General features: G+C 37.1%; 1 protein-coding gene across 1 annotated transcript in view; it reads left to right on the top strand.

The window, feature by feature from the left end:
• MYO16 (myosin XVI) overlaps positions 1–25,516 on the top strand; it is a gene marked incomplete at its 5' end in the record, with an annotated part of 289,157 nt that overhangs the window by 218,048 nt on the left and 45,593 nt on the right. Inside the window, 2 exon segments of the mRNA XM_083883531.1 lie at positions 11,776–11,881; positions 24,211–24,301. Coding sequence (XP_083739657.1) covers positions 11,776–11,881; positions 24,211–24,301 — 197 coding nt within the window.

Genomic DNA, 25,516 nt, shown 5'->3' on the forward strand with positions numbered 1-25,516 from the left:
TCTCCAGGGTGAGCAACCCCAGCTCCCTCAGCCTATTTTCATAGAATAGGTGTTCCAGCTCTCTATCTTCATGATCCTCCTCAGGACTTGCTCCAACAGGTCAATGTCTGTCTTGTTCTGAGCACCCAGAGCTGGACACAGTACTCCAGATGGGGAATCACAAGGGCAGAGTAGAGGGGCAGGATCACCTCTCTTAATATGCTGGTCACACTGTTTTTTGATGCAGCCCAGGGTACTGTTAGCTTTCTAGACTACAAATGCACATTGCCAGCTTATATCCAGCCTCTCATCCACCAGCATCCCAAATAAAGCACTTGGATGAAGAAAAGCCATTAGTTAACACCAGCTAGCAGTGGCTACTACCTCATTCCTGCCTCAGTGGGGCAGGGGAGAGAATTAGGAGAAAAGCCATAAAACTCATAGGTTGAAATAAATACAATTGAATAGATAAAACAAGAAATGAAAAATAAATAACTCATTCTCTACTTCCCACTGGCAAACAGGTCTTCAGCGATCTCCAGGAAAGTATTTCATTGTCGCAGGCAAGATGGTCACTGCACTCAAAGTGCTTCTTTAAAAACCTCAGGGGGCTTTAAGTATCAGCACCACGTTATCTAGAAGTCTTTCATACCTTTTTTTATGTAGCAATCCTATGGGCAGCTCCACACAGCTCTGGCTCTTTCTCTCCTTCTTCTCTCTTCTTTCTGCAGTCCCAGCTCACTGCTTCCTGTCCCTGTCCCAGCCACCTCACCCTGTCTGTCCCTCATACAGTGACTCACCTTATCTGTCCCTCATACAACCGCCTGTCCCTTCCTCCTTACAGTACAGCCAGAAGACTCCGGCTCTCTACTAACTATCTCACTTTTTTTATCACACCCAGCTGTGAGGGCAAGGCTGTTCCCACTCTTTGGTAATTAACACAGCTGCAATATATCGGAGGCAGGATTGCCTTTAGCACTATAGAGATCTGTCTTCTCACATTTCGTTGTGCTGGTGACTTAGATGCAGCATCACTCTGAAAGCCTCCTCTTCCTTTTTCTACCCCTAGCTTTTATTTTGTTCTTTTCCTTTTACCAACCTTTCAGATAGCAGAACCCAGTTTAGGATAATTTACAGCACTCAGAATTACTCTAGGTTACTCATTTGCCATGAAACCTTACTGATAGGGGCTGATTATCATGTAGGAGATGATCAGAAGCCAGAATGCTCTGTCACCTTCCCTGACAAGCCTAGAATTGGAGTAAATCACCCTGGGGAATTTCTGAGATGCAACTATGTATTTGGGACTCTCTTAGAGGCTACAGACCATTTCAAATCTACTTGTACAATGTGATAGTGTAGCAAGAGCTACCAGACTACTCATATTATGGAAAAAATAAATAGTTCTTTCTATGCAGTCTGACTGTAGATGGGCTATTCTTTTTTACCTTTTTTGGACTTGTTCCTTTGTATCCATTTGGCTTGTTTGCCCCATTATCCCCATTATATCCTTTTTGATATTTTAGAAACAAGAAATGCAGAGGATAACTTCATACACCTGTGGTGACTTGCTTATTAACCAGGACTTCATTTGTATGGTGTAAAGAAAAGCAATCACTTTTAGCATGGGATTCAACTGACTTTTCTTAGGTTTATCCATTTTTGCAGGTATTTTCCAGGCTCAGTGTAGCTCCATTCTATGGCAAGGGAAAAAATCAATACTTTGTAACAGGCTCCAAAAAAAACCAGAGAACATCATATCAGAGTCGAGACAGGCGCAGTTTTTGAAGCTATACCATAGTACCACCAGTCCTCTAGCACACAGAATTAGTATTGTAAATAAAGAGTATCAGTCCTTATGTTACATGTCACAGAGTTTGGACTGTCAGGATGGTGAAGCTGCTGCTGTTTCTGGGGCTTACAGAGAGTGCACAAATGGCTGACTATAAGAGAAAAAAGTTTCTCTTTTGACTGGAGTTTTCAGTGGGAGACGAGACACCTGATTTTATTTAGAAGGCATCTAGCTGTATTTTGAAGGCAAAAATAAATATCAGCATTGTTTGCTGGGCATCTTCAGAATCTTATAATGCAACCCTCATTTTCTAAAGCAATTATAAATGTGAAAATTTGTGTAAACTATCAAAGTCAGTTGAATTATTCATGTCTGTCATACACTTAACAGTTCTACAAGATTGACAAGAAAAGAGGTCCCTTGAGCAGGAGCCTGTAATTAGGTCATTAAATAGCCAGATACAGGGAAATAAAGATGACATGGTCAGTTAAGTCTGATGGTTCCTAACTTTCAAATGTTTGGTGTGATATCTGAATAATCTATCAGCATTATGTATATTACATTTAGTATAGAATGCATAAAACTTGGTAAAGCTTCTTACAGAATGTATTGTTTTGTGCAATAGTGAATGTCCCGGTTTTTAGGCTGTTTCAGTGAGAATCTCAAGGTATTGTTCTCTCTCCACTCTTAGGTGCATACAGCGACATTAATTCCCTTAGGGAATAATAAATCTATTGGGCACACAAGCATAATTCCGGCTGAACTGTTTCAGCAGTTCTCATAGTTTTCTTTATTTTAACTTCAAGATCTGTGAAATTTTAAAATGTTTATTTCATTTCTAGATTTAAGTGCCACCCTTGGTAGCTCTGCTTTCCACTAGCACTTGACTTTTTTTATCCCTCAAATTTAACAAAATGTTTATTAGATCACTAAATAACCCTTACAATCCTTATAAAAATCTATTCATGTTTTACATCTGTGAATTTTAAAGCTTGTGCCATTTCTAAACATCGAGAAATGTTTTCACAAGGTACTAAAATACCTACCATAGCACTGGATTTCATCTAAAAGCATGGATTATAAAAATAGAATTATATTTCTATACAAATAAGCATAATGAAAGTTCTTGACCCATATCTCACAAACTGACTGAGCTCAGTGTGCCTATAGCAAGCAGCTAATAACTTTGTTTCAGAACGTAAATGTTCCAACAAAAATTGTTATTTAGTACTTCATAATTTGCTGACATCACATAATGATAAAGATAATTTATGTGTGGTAGTAAGAATTTCAGTTAAATGCCTGCCATAGAAATAAACCTGTTAAAATATTATCAACTACTAGTATTTTCATTAATCCTTACACATTGAAACTCTTCTAAGGACATGCTTGTTATAATTACTGACCTCTTAATTAATTTCAAACAGCATGTATTTAAAATAAATATTTTAAAGAAGTAAGTATCCAGCATGTTAGTTTATGCCAGTGGCACTATGCAGGAACTTTGAATTATCAGATTAAGGCGCAAATTGTCACATAAATTAATTTCACTGTATAATTTTAAAATAATTCCATGTTATTTGTTGCTTAATTAAATATGTCTGCATGATTTCAGTGCTTAGAAAAATATTAGTTGATCTTGAGTGCTGCTTTTTTATGGTCATAGGACTTGTATAGGTCATAGGACTTGTATAGATGCAGTCCAGCTGCCTCACACTCAGAAACAACTGTGACCCTCCTACTGTTTCTTCTTCCTGCGGCTCTGCAGCTGTTAAATTCTTTCCAGGCAACTCAAATAATTATTCCCTATCCATATCTTGATATTCTTTACAACCATTTAATCTTCAGCAGAAGAACCTGGAATGACACTTCCTAAGGCTAGATTTCCTAGTCAGGCTGAATAATCGTGGGCAGTTTATACTGGTGATGTCTGAGAACAAACACAAAATCCTATGCGAGTATGCCCATAAAATCCTTTTATGCATCTTGATCACTGGATCTTACTTTGTTTTCTTGTTTAGACCAATTTGGCATTAATTTAACATCATCTGTTTTAGCAGAATTACTCCAGCTGTGTTCCGCTCTAAATGAGAGCAGAATCTGGTCCACTCTCGGCACACGACCTTAGCGTATCTTGAAAAATGATGCTGTTGTACAGTTTGTCTAACCATTATACAATCCAGAGCCAGGAGAATCCCTGTTACCCAGACTGATAGCACTCACAGGGTTCAAAGGTACAAGGAAAGCTCCCACAGAAGAGAGCAAGAAGTAAAGATGATCTCACAGAAAAGCTATTTTGCCATATGGTTTAAAAAGGTCCAAAAATCCTTCCCCCTAATCCCAATAAACATTGTCTAAGCTACTAGTGAATATTGTGGGAAGGGTTTTATATGTTCCCATTTCTCTCTGGCTGAGTACTGGTTGCACAGGAGAAAAAAAAAAAAAAAAAGAAAAAAAAAAAGGAATGAAGAAATAAAGCATTATCTAGGTGGAACAGCAAATCTAATCCTATTTCTCTTTAATATCACAATTTCCATTTGACTCTGGTTTTACTTTCTGCTTCTGCAATATGCTTCTATCTCAGTATATTTCCCAGTGAAATATAAAGGCAGTGTCTTCTTGGCAAACAGTGAGCCACTGAAGTAATAATGTCACCAGGAGACCAAGCAGGAAAGTTGTACAAGCCCACTTTGGTGTTTCAATTGAAGGACTTTTGATTTTGATGCCCTATTATGTGTCTGTAGAGAAAGGAAAGGAGCTTCACTAGATACCAGTCCTACAACAACTTTGGATTAAACACAATCAAATTAGGAGGTTAACAAAGAAATTTAAATTTATTTTATAGCCCATGTATTCTCTGTAGAGTGAAGCATTTTATGGCCCTGTGTGCGTGTTGGTGGGATGCCCGAGCATGAAGAGGTAGTTAGCTGTGGAAAAGACCTACCTGGCAAGACCTAAATGCAAATATTTGCTGAGGTAGAATCAGATGTGTATGTTTGTAGATTCAATAAAGCTGCTTATTTGCTCAATGCTAGCATATTTCTGAGACAATGTGTGATTTTTGCCAATTTTTAAAGTAAATATGTTTTGCATTGCTTTATCAAGATGAAATGGGAATGTCAGCTTTAAGTAAGATAGTGCAAAAATATTGTAAATCTTTATCAAATCTTTAGCAGATGTTGCAAAATCATATATTTTATTTGCACAGTTAAATCCACTAATCCCAAGAGCTGAACTATAATTTATAGTCTACTCAGTATTCTGCTGCCACATTGACTGAGATGAAGAAGCCTCTGCTTAATTACAGGAAGTATATGAATAAATAATCCAGGACTAAGGAACACATATCTTCATTACTTCTTTTCTTCAGAAACTGAAATTCAGATGTCTAGAAAATATTACGGATTCCAAAGCCTAATGCAAAAGAACAAATAATTCCTCCAATTCATTTCTTTATCATCTGTCATAAGGTAGTATCTTTATCTGAGAAATTTGGCTTACTTTTTATTCAGTCTAAATTAAAACATCCCAAATGGCCACTTCTGCAAAGGTGTTTTGATCCAGTGGATTTCAGAGTCGTGACCCTCCCTCTACTGAGCTCCACATTGGCCCAGTGGCTGACTCACATTTGAGTCACTGTAAAATTTTGTTCTGAGAATTTTCTGAGTATTCGTCCAGTTTTATTTCTTAGTCCTAAATTTTGCTCTTTTACCTCAGTTACATGTCACTTATTATCACTCTGAGTATATTTTCCTTTTTCCACAGACACATTAAATTATGCTGTATATTTTCCTATGACCCCGGTATAGAAAGAGGATTTTTAATTGTTGAAGTAAAAAAACCAGTATATTTTACCAGAAAAACATCCAGAGGCATATATAAAAACAAAGTAAAAACTACAATAACCGGTCAGTTTGTTGTAAGATCACTTTTAGCATTATTAGTTTTCCAAAATTGCTGTACTTTTATTTTCTCCCTTAGTTCTTATTGGTCTGAAGATCTAGTCACTTAGGACTGTGTTGCTTGATATCAATTAAGATATTAAAAAAATCAATACTGCTATGGTAGGCAGATACTTTGAAATTTTGGTTCATTGCCATATATACTTAATAATTATTTCTACATTGCACTTCACACTCACATTTACAACATTCTGAATTATTTCTTTGTAAGTCTTTATGAAGCAGCCTTTGTGCAAAATTTTTCATAAAAAAGGCAAACCTTATAGTCTTCTTATACTGAATTTTTGTAGTCCTATAAAAGAAGCCCCAAATGCAGTCTGTCTGATGTAATCTGTTATTTCTAAGATCATCGTTTTCTTCTTCACATCCAAAGATTTATTCTCTCAAAAATTTTGAATATGTGCTTTAGTTCTTAATATTTATGCTCTATGATAAGATATTTATGTCATATATATTGTACAGAGATTGACAATCATTTTTGTTTTCTTGGAAACTATAATAATCTATTTTCTCATTTTTCAATTATCTGGAATATCCCATGCTCCTCATATTTCAAAAATAATTAGGTTATTCCTTCAAGAAAAAAAGAATTTACAGAGGGAAGAGGAATGAATGAATGAATGAATGAATGAATGAATGAATAGGTATCCTTTATATAAAGGTAACATTAATCAAAATTCCATCCTATTCTTTGCAGCTCACTGACTTTATAATTTTTCTACTGAAATTTTTTCAGGAAATCTCTCTTCAGTAGATAAACTCTCTAGATGTTTCAGCTTTCACTTGATAGACTTTTCAAATACAAACCTTACCTAACCCACTCTTCCCACCCTCCCCAAATCCAAACAAACAAAACTAAAAATCCTGAGTTATAAGGACATAGTGACAAGTTTGGCAAACAAAGTCCATTTCTTTTACATACTTCAGTTATCAACAATTAATGATTGTCAAAGAAAGAGAAAAAGAAAAAAAAAAAAAAGGAGGAAAAAGCAAATTTATCAAGACAGCACAACCTGAACCTTTATGATGGCAATATTTTCATTTCTTCTAGCAGAAATCTGGTGCACAATTAAATTTTGATTGCTGCTTTTATTCACTCACTTTTCGATAGATCTCATTAAGTCATACCAGTTTACCTTGACGAACAGAGTACATTATAGTAAGCAAAAGAAAGAGAAAATTAAACTACAACATAATTAATTATACTGACAAGAGTGTCACTCATTTTTCCTTACATAAGTTATGTTTGGATATTTAAAACTTGAAAGCACATAAGTTATCACTCTTTTAAAGCAGTTACCTGCCAGCCATATGTGATTTCTATTTTTAAGCAACAAGACAAAGACATGGAAAGAAGGAGCTTCCTTCAGGAAAGATTTGACTTGAAGTACTAGAAACTATCGTCTTACTGAGGACATTGGACTGCAGTCAGTAGCTACCTCTAAATTTATTATTTTTGGTGTTTCTTTCTTAATTAGGCAAGAGAGAGACCTCAGAATAAGGACAGCAAAACAACCAACCAACAAAAGGAGTTCTGTGGTTTCAGTTCAAAGACATCTTTTATTAAGCTATTGATTTGGAGCTGCTTGTTTTTCTGCCCTTTGTACTTGCCGTGTTTTTTCCTTTAGTGTCTTCTATCACGTTGTGCCACTGAAATTGAGTGAGTTGTGTTTATTCCAATGCTTAAAGATTTGCTGTGCATACAGAACAGGGACTATAGCCCTACAGCCCATTTGTGCACACTCTGTGTAAATCAAATAGCATGCTGAGAATATTGCTGTGGGTTACTGTGCCATAACCTGAACTGCAGAATATTCTGTCTTGGGGAAAAACAGCCTGCTGGATCTTGTCAGCTGTGCACTTAGGGAGGTGAGGGAGAAAATGATTAGATAACATCCTTATCTGGGAAGACCCAGTAGAATCGAGTTTTCCCCTATTCACAAGCTATTGGCAGCAGTATCTACTCCAAACAAACAAAAAATTTCCCTGATAGAGCACATCATTCAGAAGCAAAGGAAGAGAGGTCAGAGCACATTTCTGCAACATCAGAGAATCCTGGCCAGTCTGTACATGCTGTGAGCCTGTCTAGCCAGAATGTCTTTCTTCTGTTTATGCCTCTGAAAATGACAAGTTAGGACAAGGAGGGTGCTAAAGGAAAAAGATGGGGAAAATGGATCTTCTCTCACACTGATATCATGTGGATGGGCACTGGGGACACTCCCCTTCACTCCAATAGTAGTGTTCACTGTCTCAACTTGTAACTAGAAGAGGTTTTTTGCATTTATTTCCTAATCAACAGTACATTAGTCTTGACATGGCAGTGGAGTGACATTGATTCAAATTAATCCTTTAGATCTCCCTGTTTTGTATTTTATTTTGAATCCTTTAGTGAATGAGTTGCTCTGGCCATGAAAGAGTGGAGTTTTTAGCTTGCTGGCTATGAAAGAGATTCACTTTTTCTAATATTAGGTTCACTTTGTCTAATAGGCTCTAGGCTGGAGGCAAGAGCATCTTCATATTCAGTGGAAAGACATGATGGTCTTACAGTGCACTGTTCATCTGACCTATTGTAAACATTTGTTAATATTACAGTAAGGGATATGACACCAGAATACTCTATTCTACTGAATCTTAAGAAAGTAACTTGTAAATCAAAGTTTAGTTGAAATGTATTTCACAGGATTAAAGACCTTTTTTAGCAAGATAGCACTGAGTATGGTTTCCAGATTCCTTAGGACTCTCTCTAAAGCCCTTCAAATAAAATCTGCATTATCCACTTGGGGCAAAATGTGTGGCTTGTCAGGTGGGAAGAAGCCTGGTACTTAACTGGTCTTGTTCATTCCCTTCAGAGCAATTAGGAGTTGCTAGGGGAAGAATTCTCTGTAAGGGAAAGTTTCAGACTGCCCAGATCACATTTCCCCAGAAGCAAGCTCCTCTGTTGCAAGTAATTCAAGTTTATCTATACAAGCCTGTACCATTATTTCAGTATTCTTATTTCTAATTTCTGTGATAGAATAAATTCTGAAAAAAAGAAGTTACTTTGATATTCCTGAGAATTATTAAATTTAAGATACTAAATTATTGTGTCTACAAAGGAACACCAGGTCAATGCACAGTAAAAAGTATCTGATATCCAAAAGATATTTTGGATTTTGATAATAATGTCACACCTTTAAATTTTGTTCCTTTCTTTATATCTTAGTTCATTGTCAATTTAAAGAAAAAAGTTTTAGTTTGTTCACTCATTTAAAACTAAATACAGAAGAAATTATGTAAGCTTATGGTTAGACCATCACTTCTGTCCAGGACAAATTTGGGCTGCCACCAATAGGTGTAATCCTCTTATTTCCATTCATTCAGGAATGGGTATATACACAACTGGACTGAGAGTCAAATTGAGGAACCACTGTGGCTGAAAAATAGCTGCAAACTTTGTGTTGTCCTTATCTTTATACAAGATGGAAATGATTGATAACAGATGATAACACAAGACATAAAGGTACTTTTTCATTCTGGGTGCTTAGCCAGTAGATTTGAACCAGTGATAGGACAAATAAAGAAGCTCTCTTAGACCCTTTGTTAGTTACTCTGCAGGATGAGTAGCTCAGTCAGACAAGTAGGCATAAAGGTGAGCTTCCTCTGAGTCACCCAGAATGAAAGTCTGGACTTCTCCTCTGAGCCCATCAGTGGCCAGTGGGGAAAGGCACCTCCAGAGGGCAATGTCTTCTCATTTTATCCACAATATCTAGAATGCACAGAACAAGTCACCCTGTGGAAATACCTGTCTTCACAGACTGTTTTGAGAACAAGGTGACTAACTCAGGCTAGGAGCACAGCTTTTCAGTGTCTGACATTGGGAAAAGTAGTTCATATTCCAAATGTCCCACTGTATTCACAGAGGAAGTTTATGGCAGAGTTAAATTTCCATGGCTTCTTCTTTCTCTAGTATCATAACTCACCCTCCTTTTCTAAGATAGAGGTTGCTTTAACAAACAGAAGGGGATTGTGAACTCTGATTAGACTTCTAGGATAATGTGATGGAATTTCAGAGACTTTAAAAGCTGGAGGAAAATGGTGGATCATTTTTGTCTGCATCCTATATACTACAGATTGTAAGGAATGTTTGGCTGTCCTTGAATTCTATCATTTGCATGTCTTTCAAGAAAACTTGAGCCAAACTTAGAACTTCAACCTTTTAAATTTTAATTTGACTTTTTTCAGGAGAAAAATATGTTTATTTGGGTTTCTACTGTAAGGGAGTTTCAGGCTGACCACTTTGGCAGTTACTTCTTCATGCATTGTGAGTCAATGCTTAGTCATCTTTGCTTCAGTCAGCAGTTGCTAAGCTTTCCAGCAGTTGCTTCTCTCACACCTCTGATTCCCCGTGATTTCTAAAAAAAACCTGTTGATACAAGTAGGGAAACAAGGTGATCCTGGCCTTAATAGAAACCTGTAAAATAAGTATCTTTGTGACCATACACTAGTGGAGTATTGGGAAAGTGCTATCTCCAGTTTTCTAATGCTAATCTGGAGTGTGGGACTAAATACAAGGATCTGTGGTGAAGTTTTGGACCCTTATTACCAGCATTCCTCCAAACAGTTCCTGAGCACAATTTAGGAACTAGGACAGGCTGGTGACCAGTCAAAGAAGGTGGCTTAGACAAGGTTACACTCTGTTGGCAGGGGACAGAGTTTAATAGAACATGGAAGATTACATACATAATATTAAATGCATAAACAAGTCATCAGGCTAGGGTTTTGCCAGATGGTTTCTATGTCAGAGAAACAGTCCCTCTCACTTTTCATTTACTAGTATAGACTTAGCTATAGGACTGCTACCAGACAATAGAATATTTCCAGAGCTGAGATACCCAAGGGTCTGTGCAGCTATACAAAACTGGAAGTCTCAGTGAAATTTGGTCCTACAGCAGTTTACCTGCACCTGTTGCTCCAGAGTTGCCACAGTTGCTGGGACAATTGAGGTCCCTGAAGTCATTATAGCACTAGCACTACTGCTTTGCCTACCATGGTGTGTACAAGGGGGTCCCAAGACAGATCTGTTTTGGGTTGTAGCAGAGCTATTGGTGAATTTGGCTGTCAAATAAATAAATAAATAAATAAATAAATAAATAAAATGTCAGGAAATGTAATTAACACACAAACTTCAAAACTTATCAATTTCACTGAGAGTTTAATCAAAAGTGACATGTTTGCATAGTGTATATACTTTTCAAAGCCTGGTTTTTTCTAATGAAAAAGCATTCTGACTTATTACACGCAGTCAGATCTAGACCTCCAAGAAAGTATAGTAATATTATGCGGCATTAAGATGAACAAAATTCATCTATTTCTTTAGTAATAAGTTATGATAAACTTATTAAGTCCACAGTTAAAATTTGAATTTCATGCTTTATTGGACTTTGTATTACTTAAGTTTTCTTTCTTGATATTTTTATCTGGTACATCAAAGTGCCCTTTAATATCCAGCATTTTCTGTCTTTGAAGGTACTCAATGCAATAATCAAGTCTCCTCTTGAACTTCTTTCCAGTAGTGTAAACTGAACTTCCAGGTTCCTGGAAGTCTCTACACTCCATAACTTTCTGTTCATAATGAAAATTTATTTCAGATGGATGAAAATATTTTTTGTCAGTGTCACTTTCTTATGACTTACTCCTTAGGAGGCATAAGTTATATGATACATACTGAAAACATATTTTCCTCCTTTCAATGACCCAATTCAGCCACAATGATCTTGACTGGGGAGGCTTTTCATTCCTTTGGCATTGATTTCAGTGAGGCATCCAAAGAACTGACAGGAAGCAAATTTCAGTTTTAAGCATCAATTGTTATTAACCAAGGTCATGTCTAATAATATACAAGATTTAGAGTGATTTGCCATTTTGTTTTCTTTACCCTGACCAGAATCCTAAGCTTCCAGTTTGGATATCAAAGATTTGAGAGTCAAAGGAAAACTGTCAATTTTTATAAAGATGTCAACCAGGCCAACATTAGAGTAACTCTACTTCTGCTGATTTTTCTAGGTATAAAGATTTGGCTGATACAGCAGCAGGAGAGAAGAAGAAGTTGAGTGCCAAGGAGAGATGTCGTCTTGTTCTTCAGCAGTGTAAATTACAAGGCTGGCAGGTTTGTGATCTACAAAGCAATTAAAATATCATTCTTTAAACAAGCTAGCTGAGTCATTTCCATTGGTGGCAAGCCACCAGATCCTTTGCAGAAGTGTATTCTTTTTGACATTTAATAAATGCCTAGGTAAATTATCAAACTGATTTTCAGAGTTTTATGACTGTCAAAAACCCAGTGTTTTCTTGCGGGAAGAAAAAGATCCAATTAACCATGAGCACTATGTAAATTTTTATCCAGAAATTTGAAGGTATTTGATATATACATTTTAGTGGTTGAATGGTTCCTGAATAACTCTACATATTTTATTTCTTTAAAATCCTATGCTAAATGCTCTGCTGTCATAACAGGGCAGACTCTAAACAGCTATTTAGGATTTCCCAGGTAGTCAGTGCATTTGTAGGTGCCGGCATGCTGATCCAGAGATACACCAGAGAACCTGAGGTTGTCCTACATCAACTTAAAAAAACAAACAAACAAACAAAAAGTATTAAACACTAAACAGGAAGCTATCAACTCCCTATCCTGTCTCCTTATCCTATTTATATCCTAGTTAATTCTCACCAGCATGAAGACTGCAAGGTGGATGTCTCCATTTGTCCAGAGCACTCAGTTATCTGCTTTGGATAGGTTTGTAATCGTGTGGGATTGATTTTTTTAATATGTGCATTTTAAAAAGAAAAACATGTTTCCTTGCACAGTACAGAAGCTCTTGAAGAGAAATGAAGCTTTCTGTAGCTTCACATACAGAGCATTCCTGCAGACAATGTGAGCTTCAGATTCAGGCCTTTTTCCAGCCTAGCAGGACTGAAATCTATTGCACAAGAGTGCATCCAGACCAATTTCAGGGACAGCTGTGAAGTTAAGGGCTTGGACAGTGGTTAGGGTACTCCCATAGGCTTCTTCAGTTTAAAGGATGGGGTCTTCTAATTAATGTATGACCTCTGAATAAATGCAAGCTGTTTATAAAGGCCAAAGACTAAGTCAGAATGTGTGCTATAGGTATTTTTCAGTGGCCCAGATTCCTTAGTAACAACTGGCTGGGAGCACATATAACATGATGATCACCTGCACTCAGACGCATAAGAAATTTTTTGTTTCATCAAAATACTGTTTAAAGCCACAGCTTAGTCACTAAGCAGAGGGCATATATAGCCCCTCTCCCTCAATACGAAAGACCAAAAGACTGAGGAAGAAATCAATATTATACTAGACCTGCTTTTGCTACCCAGGTTTTGTAAGTTTGTTCTAAACTATGTTCTTCATCATTGCCACAAGATTCCCTATAAGAAAATCCAATTATTAACATCTAGAAATTGTACCTTCACTTACAATTACTTGGAGATGAGAGAATCTCTCACCTTTAGAACAAGATTGACATTGGACAAAAGCTGTGTAACAGTAATTGTATACTGTGCTCCAGTCACAAAAGACAGATCAAGATGCCTATCAAGTTTATTTCCCTGAAGAAGAACCATTGTTACAGCACAGAAAAAAAAGCAGTTGGTCATCAGTGAAAACCTAGAGCTCAAGTCTAGTGATTCTGTAGTGATAGGCACTTGAAAACAAGCCTGAAACCTTGGAAGACAAAAATATGAAAAGGAAATTGCAAAACAGAATCCTTCCATCATGCAGAGGACTGAAGCTTGTGATCTCAAACAGATTTTAGAAGTTCTGACTCCAGAATCTCATTAACTCCAGGACAAGTCAGGTGTGCAAAACTACAGCAGTGCATAATGCATTATCTCTCAGAACAGAAAGGCACAAAACTCTTCAGAGACACTGATAAGTTAAATGGAGTAAGAGGGTTTGGGGGTGAGAGTTATACCATTGTCACTCAGTGAATAAGAAGCACATGGCAACAGACTAAGTTGCAAGGCACAAGGTTTGAAAAAATGAGTGACCTTCTCTGTACTCCCTTTTCAAGCCACAGAGAGGTATAAAAAACAAATTGAAGGATGAAAAACATAGAAGAAAATTTAAGAAGAAAATTCACTTTAAGTCCAGTTTTTTAAATGTCTAGTGAATACCAGCTTGGTACTAACCTCTTTTGTATAGGTGATACAAAATCATATACCCAACTATCAGCAGAAGTGACTAATGTCTGTGTCACATAATCTCTCTCTCAATTTTCTTTTTGATTCATTTGACTAGTCATGAAAGTTGAACTTTAAATAACAATCTAAATGAAGAAGCTTACACAATCTGCATTTGTCATGGGCACTCTCCTCTATGCTTTTACAGCAGAGGATTCTGAAAAAAAGAAAACATTTTAAAGGTAGAAAGAGAGAGGAGGAAAGGAAAGAAAAAAAAAAAAAAGAATTAAGGAAGCAAGGATGATGTCAGCTAGCAAAGTCAGAAGAAAGGAGTCATCTGTAGTGCACTACTAAAAATCATCCAAAAAGCAGGGGGTTACACATATAACCAGTTTATTCAGCCACTGTTGCCAGCAGTAACTACTTCAAATGAGTCACTGCTGGAACTGAAAATCTATTTGTTGCAGGAGTTCATGAATAAATCAAAAATTTTCTTCCCCAACACTGTTACATACACCTCCCTGAAGAGCTGTTTCAAATTCAGGTAAAAAAATGAGCCAAAAAGATAGCTAAAATACCCTCATCGAAGATGATGATATTTAGGAGAAAGCAACAGATCTGAAATCAACCTCCTGCTTATATTTCATCATCAGAAGATGAAGTTGCCAATAAGCTCAAGAGCAGAGGGAGAAAAAGAAAGATCTGGACTTTTTAGCTGAGTGAATCTGGATGATACTTTATTTAACTTTCTTCTGATACTGTACCTATCATCCCATTTTGAGAAAGGTGATATTAACCTGGGGCAGGGAAAAGTATTCGGAATTAAAATCCCTGAAAATGAGTAAAGAAAATGGTATCTCAGTATTTATTTCCTGCTTGACAATTTTTCTTTTCCTTCTCACATAAGCTGTGTTTGAAGAGTGTTTTATTAACTTACAAAACAAAGCTCAGACCCTACTCACAGAACATGTTCTTTCTTCTCTTGTAAATACAGACTCCGGTCTGTTCTCAAACAGACAAAAAGTGCAGAAGATCCAATACCAGGGTCTGATTTTGGTTTATTTTCTACTGTTTAGCATAAGAGCAAACACTATTAGTTGGTCAATGTCTTCTGCTTGCTTCACCAGCTTACGTGTTAGAAGCAAGTATTTATTATCATAGAATAATTAGAGTTGGAAAAGATCTCCAAGATCATTGAGTTCAACCTTTGACTGAGCACCACCACATCAACTGGACCATAGCAATAAGTGGCATATGAAATTGTTCCCTGAACACTGCCAGAGATGGTGACTACACCATCTCCCTAGGCAACCTCTTCCAATACTTCATCACCTATACAGTGAAAAAATTCTTCCTAATGTCCAATCTGAACCTCCTCTGGCACAGCTTGAGGCCATTTCCTCTTGTCCTGTCATCTGCTGTCTGGGGGAGAGGCAGATCTTCACCTTGCTAAAATCTCCTTTCATTGTAGCCATAGAGTGACAAGGTCCGCCCTGAGCCTCCTTTTATTCCAGGCTAAATAATGGAGGCTCCCTCAGCAGCTCCTCACAGGATCACTCCAGACCCTTCACCAGCTCTATTGCCCTTCTCTGGACATGCTACAGAGCCTCAATTTCTCTGTTAGAGTTAGAGACCCAGAACTGGTCACAGGATTTGAGGTGTAGCCTCACCAGTGCTGAGTACAGGGGACAGTCACTTCACTGGCCCTGCTGGCCACACTATTGCTGATCCAGGCCAGGATGCCACTGGCCCTCTTGGCTGGCTGGGCACACTGTTGGCCCATGTTCAGCCAGCTATCAACCAGCATCCCCAGGCCCTTTTCTGCTGGACTGTTTTCTATCCATTCTGACCCAAGCTTGAAAAGCTATCTGAAGCTGTTGTGGGCAAAGTGTGTCCTGACCCTTGGCTTTATTGAATGTCATACCATTGGTCTTGGCCCACTGATCCAGCCTGTCCAGATCCCTCTGCAAAGCCTTCCTGCCTCCTAGCAGATCAACACTCCAACCCACCTTGGTGTTGTCTGCAAATTTACTGGGGGTAACTCTGTGCAAACCATTGATAAAGATATTAAACAGGACTGGCCCCAATACTGACCCTCAGGGAACCCCACTGGTGACTGGCCACCAACTGGATGTGGAACCAGCCACATTCACCACCACTCTTTGGACCCAGACATCCAGCCAGTTTGTAACCCAGCCAAAAATACACTTGTCCAAGCCATGACCTGACACTTTTCCAGGAGAATGTTATGGGAGACAGTAACAATGGTTTTACTGAAGTCTAGGTGGACAAACAGCCTTTCCCTCGTCCGTTAGACAGGTCACCTGGTCATGAAAGGAGATCAAGTTGGTCAGGTAGGACCTGCCTTTTCTAAATTCCTGCTGGCTGCTGATCCCCTGATTGTCCTGTAAGTGCTGTGTTGTGACACTCAAGATGATTAGTTCCATAATCTTCCCTGGCAGTGAGTTCACGCTGTACTTTCCCAAATCCTCCTTCAGGCCCTTGTTGTAGATGGACATCACATTGGCCAAGCTCCCATTGTCTGGGACCTCCCTGGTTAGCCAGGACTGATGATAAATGATGGAGAACACCTTAGGGAACTCTTCCACCAGCTTCTTCAGTACCCCCAGATGGACCCGATCCAGTGCCCTCTGAGTGTCTGAGTGAGACAATAGGTCACTAACTACTTCCTCTTGGGCCACAAGGAGTCTGTTCTGTTCCCTGGCCCTGTATACCAGATCAGGAGGCTGGTTGCCTTGAAAATACCTAGTCTTTCTCTTGAAGACTGAGGCAAGGAGGGCATTAAATACCTATGCCTTTTCCTCTTTGCATCCAAAAGAGGATGGAGGTTTTCCTTGGGCCTGCTCTTTTGTTAACGTACTTATAGAAATGATTGTTATTATCTTTCCTAGTGTGGCCAGATTGAGTTCTAGCTGAGCTTTTCTAAAGCTTTTTTCTACATGATCCAGTGACATCCTTGTACTCTTCCTAAGTTTCCTGGCCCTTCTTCCAAGGGTGATAAACTCTCTCTTTTTTCCTGCGTTCCAGTGAAAGCTCGCTATTCAGCCAGGCTGGTCTTCTTCCCTCCCAGCTTGTCTGTTGTCATGTACGGACGGAAGTGTTGATAGCTTTATGAAATGTTGCTGCTCCTTGAGTAAGCTGAGATAGAGATAACTAAACTAGGACAATAAAATAGGGGCTTAATTGAAGCAGAAATACCATGCAGTTTCAGTCATGCACTTAAGTACTGGAATTATGAAAGTGCAGAGCTACTAGTGAAGGGCAATTTTTGCATCTTGACTCTGTGTGCAGTCTTGATAAGGTATTCTTTCATCTCAAATATATACTTGATCACTACAAGCTTAGCTACTTACTGTGACTTCTAGGGACATCTGATATAAGAGAAAATCGGATTGCCAAATCAAAACAAACCATTTCTATTCCAGGCAGAGAGAAAGTAATAGACTTGTTTAAACCCTGGAGAAGTCAGTGAGGTGATATGTAGTAACTTTAGAGTTAAATTGAGCAGAAATACTAGCTGGTCCATGTAAAGCAGAGGAATCTCCTGTCCCCCAGAATATGTGAAGGTCTTTATATTAGAAATCCCCGTTTTCAGTGCTATGTTCATTTACTGTCACACAGTGATGCATTAGCTAAGTAAACCCTATCGTCCCAATGGCATGACTTAATTTGCAAACATCATCATGCTTTGGGAGAAGTATGGGCACAAAGAGTCCTTGGCTCTTTTCACTGACATAAGGAAACTTTCATTTGTTTGGATTATCAGTCCTCAAGCTGTTAAACTTGCAAATATAAATTCAATAAAAAAGAGTTAGCTCATAGCTTACTGAGATTTCTCATCAAAACTTGGAACTCTACATTTTGTTTAGCTAAGGTCAGTAGTCTGCAATTAACCCTTCTGAGTTACTTCAGATGGAGCTTGCTGAAATGCAAACTCTTACTATACTAGAAGAAAAAGAAAACATCAATTCAGTTTTGCTTTTACTATAATGTGCATCTGTTAAATACAAGCACTGCACAAGTCAGACTTCACTGAAAGTGAATATTTAAGCCTTTAACTGCTAGAAATGCTTATCTGGTTAAAAGATAGCAATCCTGAAAAAAAAATCCTAATAAAAGCTTTGTCTTAGTTTATCTTTCTAATATTTAGGCTGCTTCCTCTAACCCACGATGATTCCTTCCTATCAGTAGAAATTCTGAACACAAGAGATCACTCATTTGTCAAAGAATAAGACAAGTCTTAAGTTTCAAATGGGATGATCCAAAACCTCATCAGGTATGAAATAAGCAATACAGGAGAATCAGTTGGAATGTTTCAGTGAAGCTCCAAATGAGGTAGTTGCTTGAGACAGAGGCTGTGTTGGTGTCAGTTCACACTTTCACAACTACAAACATTGCTGAAGCTGTTTCAGGAGCCAGCAGTGTTTGTGGAGAAATGATCTTTGCCATTGTGGAGCTGTACTATCAAACTTGCAGTCATGAGTGTTAAAACAGAGAATGAGTCCTCAATATAGAGAAATCTCAGAAGTCCCTTTTGAGATTTTTAAATTCTTCTAATGCTTCTAGAACTGCAAAGGGAAAACAAAGTCTGATCCACAGTTCTTGCCAGTCAGAGACAAAATCATGTTTTATTACTGTTCTATGGGTGTTTCAGTCATTGAATTTGACAGAGCTGTCTTTAAGTATTTTTAAATTTCAATATATCAGTATATAATATTGGCATACTATGGTTCTTTTTGGGAAAAAATATATTTATGATTAAATAGCAGATTGTAGAACATAGGTGGCATATAATTAAATCAGAGGAATGAGCAGAAGTGTATGAAATCATACATATGTAAATTCTATTCTTATTTCAGAGAATTTTAAAGGTTTTTTTAAACAGAATTCTTTATTTTGCCTTAAAATTGAAGTGTTCATGCTATATGAATTGCTTTGTAGCTGATATGCTGAAGTACTGGAGTACTTTGCAACCAATCTAATATATAAGGGATTCTTAACTTTTTTCTTTCTCTCAAGTAGGAAAACTTTAGAGCTCATAAATTTTATGCCAGTTCATTAATTTTTTATTTAGTAATTTTAACTGAAGTCAATTTCCTATTTGGTTTGAATATCTTACTTTAAAAGTCAATTTTCTTTTGGGCAATTAAAAAATTAAAAATATTCCGGGACAAGCGGCAAGGGGTGGGGGGGGGGGGTCATACTAAGAGAAATTATTAAAACAAAAGCATCTATTTTTCTCTTATACTTTGGATTATATTATTAAAATTATATTGTCCCATTATATTTTTGTTTATTCTTGTCACTTCAGCGTATATTGGAAATAATTTGCTAGTTGCAGAAACCACCAGACAGTGACTTTTGACCTCACCAGTGCTACCAAAAGACTGGCCTGGGCCAGACACTGCCCACAAGCTAACTCAGTGACTTTGTGCCACACTAGACAAATCCATGCTTCCCTTCAGCCAGAGAATAGGATGGATGGTTGACTTCGGCCTCAGAATGCTCACAGGCTCTCACTCTTTCAACACAAAGCTCTATTTTTAGTTCATATTTCTATGAAAAATGTATATTTTCCCCTCTAGAATATATTCCTTCATCTCTCCATCCATCTTTCAGGTTTTGCTTAGGATTGCTAGTCTTGCTAATACAATTTTCTTTAGGATATCTTTTGCATCTCAGATCTGGAATCCTTGTCCTCCCCTTCCTCTCTCCTCTCCCACATCTATCAGCTTTTGACACTTTTCTAGATACTTTGCTTCATATTTGGTCCCAGTCTTCATCCCTTATTTGTCTGTGGTTAGTTTTCCTGTCCCTTGCCTTAGTGCTTCCTCTCTGTGCCATTGCTCTCCCTGTCACCTGTTGCCTGTATTTCTCATTCATGCCAAGAGACCCTTTCCTATTGTTTCTTCTGTGTTGTGAATGAGTGGCTTGGCCCAGGTTAGGAATGAGATCAAAGAGCAGGCCTGGGGAGAAGGTGCAGGGGAGGATATACCACCGCGTTTTGGTGCTGTGTCTATTTCTAGAATTCTGGAAACTAGAATGGTAGGTCCGGTAAATACCAAGATCCCATGAGATAAAACTGGAGTAGGGTTTCCCCTACTGAGTGTTTCTTACATACATCTTATATTTCCTGATCACTTCCTTTCCTTTCTTGTAAGACAATTCTTCATGTTGCCTCACAAGTATGAAGAACTGTGAGGTTTGTACAGTTTAGGGAACAGGAGTGACAATTATTCTGCCCTTTCTCAGAGACCCGAATGACAGTTTTCTCACTAAAGTCCAGCACCTGACAAGAACATATATAAATGCTTGATGTCACTTGCTTGAATACCAGACTACTCACATGCTTTATATTAAGGCCATAAATAAAGTCTGCTAAAATGCAGGTTTATTCAGCATGTACCACAGTGCAATGTCACAAGTTTGCGGAGGCAAAAAAAATCACTTTTAAAATGTATGAAGCCAAGCAGAGAGAGTAAACCTTTAAAAATAAAATTTCAGTCCTTAAAATCAGTGGCCTGTATTTGTAATTATAATATCTTTGTAGACATGTACACTGCAAGAAGACACATTTTACAATAGTATTAAGGCTTTTTTCTAAATTTCATTAATGCTCTGTGAAAATGTGTGTCATTGTGTAAAATATCATTAGACTATAGTTCTCTGTCTTTTGTAGGTAGCTATTTTGAAAGTACTGCCAGAAACACACAGCACTCCCACAAATTGCCTTTTTTAAACTAAAGAACAGCTTTACACATTCCCTTGACACCTATTAAGTATGAGCTAATACTGCCTCCATGCCACCTACACACCATCTCAGCATCCATTCCGTAGTTTTGAATGTCTGTACTTCTACATCCTACACCTTTTCTGCAAAATTAAAAAAAAAAAAAAAAAAAAGAAGAAAAAAGAGAAAGAACAGCTCCCTCCCATTCTTTCTCTTTTCTTCAAGGAAGAAAAAAAAAAAAAGAAAAGAAAAGCTGGCCTGTAGTAGCAATTGAAGCTTTAGTAGTCATTAATGCCAATTTTACTTAGTCTTTAAAAAATGTGTCATTTTGAAAAATAACATTTTAAACCCTAATGCTTTCCTAATTAAAATAACTATGACTGTAATTCACAGATGGTTTACTTTAACAGGAGTCTGAATGACATTAAAATTTAAGACTCAGATGAGAGCACTTTGTAGTCCAGAAAAAAGTACTGAAAAGTGAGTGTTTTAGTGGAAGAACATTTGAACATTTTTTCCCCTAGGCAAGCAGGAAACATTTTGTGATTAAAGAAGAGACCAGAATGAAGACAGGTGGCAGCCTCAAAAACTGTTTTGATATGCAACATGTGAAATTCCAACATTTTTCAGCACTAATGCTTTTCCTGAACACCAGAACTGTAAAGAGGGCAGTGAGACTATCTTGTACCCTTGGTCAGCCTTAGAGGCTCTCAGATTTAATTCAAAGACTAAGCAACAGAGATTTCTATCTGTACTAACATAATCAAACATATAATAGCAGTTTCTGCTGTACATGCTTCTGTCTAGAGCTCTGCTCTCTGTAGACCTGGCATATGATGCAAAAATCCATAAATAGCTTTTATCCGAATGTAAAAATGGATTTATATTGACATTTTGTATTTCTTCATTCACTTAAAAATTGTAGCAGGCTCCTACTAATGAAGTTGATAGCATAATTGATGCCACAATAACTCCATTTATATTGTTCCTAGGGTGTAGGATGAGAGAAAAGAGCTTTGCATGTCCCCTAGATAGCTTTATGACTGCAGTGTCAGACACTAAACCAACAGAAGCTTCAGCAATTGTCTTGACTGTGGTTTTCTGACTGCACACTGTGATTGCAACTCCTTGTTTAATTAAGTTACACATTTGAAATATAGCTTAATGTGATCAACCAGTGTGTCAATAATAAGACTAATTGAGAATGGGGTTGTATATTTAGCCATGGGCATTACTAGTAATAAGAGCTTTTTTAAGATTTGAAAGTGCAACTTTTCATCCCCTTTTCTACTGTCAGAGTATCAGTGTTGCTGTAGCAAGGGAAAAAGCCAGGACCCTGAGTAATTAAGGACAAAGAACAGAAATAAGGAAAAAAATGGGTGATTTGGCATAGGCCTGAGACAGGAAGAAAAAAGTGTGTGATGTAGAGGATTTGTGGAAAGGAAAGTGGAGTATAAAGAGAAAATTTAATCAGAGTAGAGGAATATAATTTTATTAAGTATTTGTTCTCAGGCTTTGTCTGAGAGCTGCTCAGATTAAATGGTAATTATGATAACCACATGATAATTTAATTGCAGTTAACTATATGAAAAATAATTCAGTTATTTCTTACAGAAAAATTCTGTATTTAACGCAATGTAAGCAAGATGATGGAGATTATAGTAGTCAAAACTAGTAATAACGCAGGTTCAGTATGTGGTTTGACAAGATAGATGGGGAAAAAACTGTTCAATGAGCAAAGGGTTAAGATAACCAGGTGAATAGAGAATTTTGAAAGCTGAGGAAGAAAAATTGTTTGAAGTCATCAGTCAAGAAAATGAAGATGGGAGTATGTCCATGAGAGCGGCATTTGACTGCACAGTTGGATCTCAGGGAGATTGCCTCAGATTAACCACCATACAGAGAAAGCCCATTCCCTATTTCTGAGTTTCTACAATGGTGAGACAAGTAAAACATCTTTTTTGTCACCTACTTCCCCATACTTTGCAATAATTCAAAAGGGACTAATTTACTGGGAAAAGAGATACTGATTTAAAAAAATAGAAAGCATTCCAGTTTTGCCATTTGAGTGTATCTGATTTTAACTAAAAGACTATCAATTGCACCATCATCGTTAGCTCAAACTTTAGGATTACAGACTTTTTGAAACATCTGATCTGAAATAGTTGCTCTCTACAATAGAGAGAAGGGAATCCAAGGGACAAAAATTTGCCACAATCATTTCTGAATTTAGTTAATGGAGTTTAGCCATGAAATATATGTCCTGGCTTTCTGTCATCCAGCACTACCAGGATGTACATCTGCAAGTGTTGGGATCAAAAACAATTTGAAAGAGTGTGCAATTAACCCTCCAAATACCTGTCTCCCAGATCTTAAGTAAAATACACTGGTGAAGCACGATGGTTCAGTAAGAGGAGAGTGAGTTTGTAAGCTGGAGACAAACAAGAGTTGGAATTAATTTCTGCAATTTTAGCCAGACTTGTATTAATTAATCAGAATGCCTATTAGCCATAAAAAAATATTAGTTAGGCAAAAGCTAGAATCTTTTAGAGGAGCACAGTTTTCCGACACTGTTCCTTTTATTTCTATGAAGTGAAGAAAGTTACTTCTACACAATTCCTGAGAAAAATGATTGGTTTATTGTTTGGGGTTTTTTCCAGTTACTTGCCTGTTGCTAGGTTATATGCGGGTTTTAGGGTTGCTAAGGTTGTATGTGGTTTTTTAGGTCTATTAGAAAGGAATGCTTTTGAAGATTATATAGAAAAAAAGTTTTTAGCATTGTTTCAGCTTGTTCAGAAGGTATCAAAAGAAAGGTGTTATCTTTTGGTCTAACTAGCTAAATTTGTCTCTAAAGGAGTGAGAGAATGTAATGATTGTTACTTAAAGAACTAGATGTATTAAACCAGGATACTACACAACACCAGAATCAATACTTAGGAGATTATTTTTCACAAATGAGTCCCTCTGTCTCTGGTTTTGATCCTGAAAGGAGATCCAAAGCATATCTTCAGTAAGCAAGGCTGGGACCTAGAATTCATAATTTTACTGGATATTCGGTATCATTGTCACTAATGACAGTGAGTTTCTCCCATCCTCCAACTTGAATTAAGTTCTTCCTGTTCCACAGATGGCAGTTATCTCACCATTTTCTGTTCCACATGGGTTTGTCTTGTCACCTTTCTCCATGCACGTGCCCTTCTGCCTTATAAGAACTAAACCTTATTTTCTATTATGTTGTCTAACACATTAGAGTAATTAGATTCAGAATGCTTTTTTCCCTAACTTTTATTTAACTTGAAGATTGAACTATTTGTTCTGGATATTTTTAGAACTGAAGTGGAACTATCTGTCTGACAGCTTGATCATCCTTTACAAATACATCTTTTATTCAACCAAGTGATAACTGCATTTCTGTTAAAGAATTGGCATTGTACTGTTCCTAAATTGCAGATATTACTTCAACCCTTTGTTGGATTGTTAACATGCAATCTCTATGTACCTGTCATTGATTTGGCCTTATTTCTCTGCTGTTTGTATTCTAGATAGGAGTCCGAAAAGTGTTTCTTAAGTACTGGCAAGCTGACCATCTCAACGATTTGTGCCTTCAGCTTCAGAAGAAAATTATCACCTGCCAAAAAGGTAACCGTTACAGAACAAGTATTCCTGAGCTGTTGCTTTGTACACGGAGCAGAATATCACATAACAAAGAGATTTTTTCCACTTTGAATAGTTGCTATATTTTATATATTTCCCTACAGATATACACAGATTTTTGAGATGATATTAGCATTGGCGATTCTTGCACTTTCTGTCTGTCAAACACGATTTTATGGCAAACTCTTGAATGTAATTAAAACTTAGAGGATCTTGAATATTTTCTTTTTTAGAGTAAATTCAGTGATTTTTCAAGGCATTAATATCACCTTTACTTTCTTTTTGCATATCAAATATTGTAACAGTGGTACAAAATTAGAATATTTTCAAATATATCAACTCTAAAAACAGTTAATATGTTAGTGTGTTTAGGTGTCCGTATTTTTCCTCATTTTATGCCTGCATTTTTTCTAAGGTCATTGATGTTTTTTGGCATATTTTTAAAGGGAGGTACCATCCACTGCCTCCTGTTTTCCTGTTACTTATGCTCCATTTTCTATCAAACTCTCAAATAGCTACTAAAAACATGAATATTGCTTTGTTTGAAGAAGATTCCTTCACACTATTAATTATTTACCTAATTGGCTGATGTCTGCAATCTGCATTTTTACTATTTAAAGGAAATTAAAATGACAAAACTTTATCTTTTTTTTTGTCCGACACATAACATTGCAGACTTAGGAAATATAAACCCCTTTAATTTTAATTATCTGTTCCTCAATGTAAGCATGTAGTGAAAAAGAGGAAGTCAAGAGAAAACCTGAAGCAAGTGAAATCCAAATGGTAAGAGTTCAGAAATGAACATGGAGAATGACAGGTAACACACTGCAGTTCAACTGAGTTTGTAACTTGGGCGTGATTTTTTAATGCAAATGACCCTATTGTATTTATGCATTTTGAAAAGCAGTAACAATTTATCCTCTTTCCCTTCTTATGCTGACTTATCAAAGAAAGGAAATATTTACCTTTTGGATTCCAATTTGCAAACAGAATGCTTCGATATAACCCTACACCAAAATTTAAAACATCCTCAGATATGTTTTGCAGAAGTAAGAGAACAGATCACCAAAGTCTGCCTGAAGAATGAACATAATAGGGCTTCTTGACTCCTTACAAAATATTTTCCTTGGTTTTTCTTCTATCCACCTTAATTAGGATAACTTGAAAAGCCATTTTTGCCAAAAGTATGTGTTTAAAGCT

The sequence above is a fragment of the Zosterops lateralis genome, assembly GCF_965231275.1.
Source record: "Zosterops lateralis genome assembly, chromosome: 2".
NCBI classification, from domain to species: Eukaryota; Metazoa; Chordata; class Aves; order Passeriformes; family Zosteropidae; genus Zosterops; species Zosterops lateralis.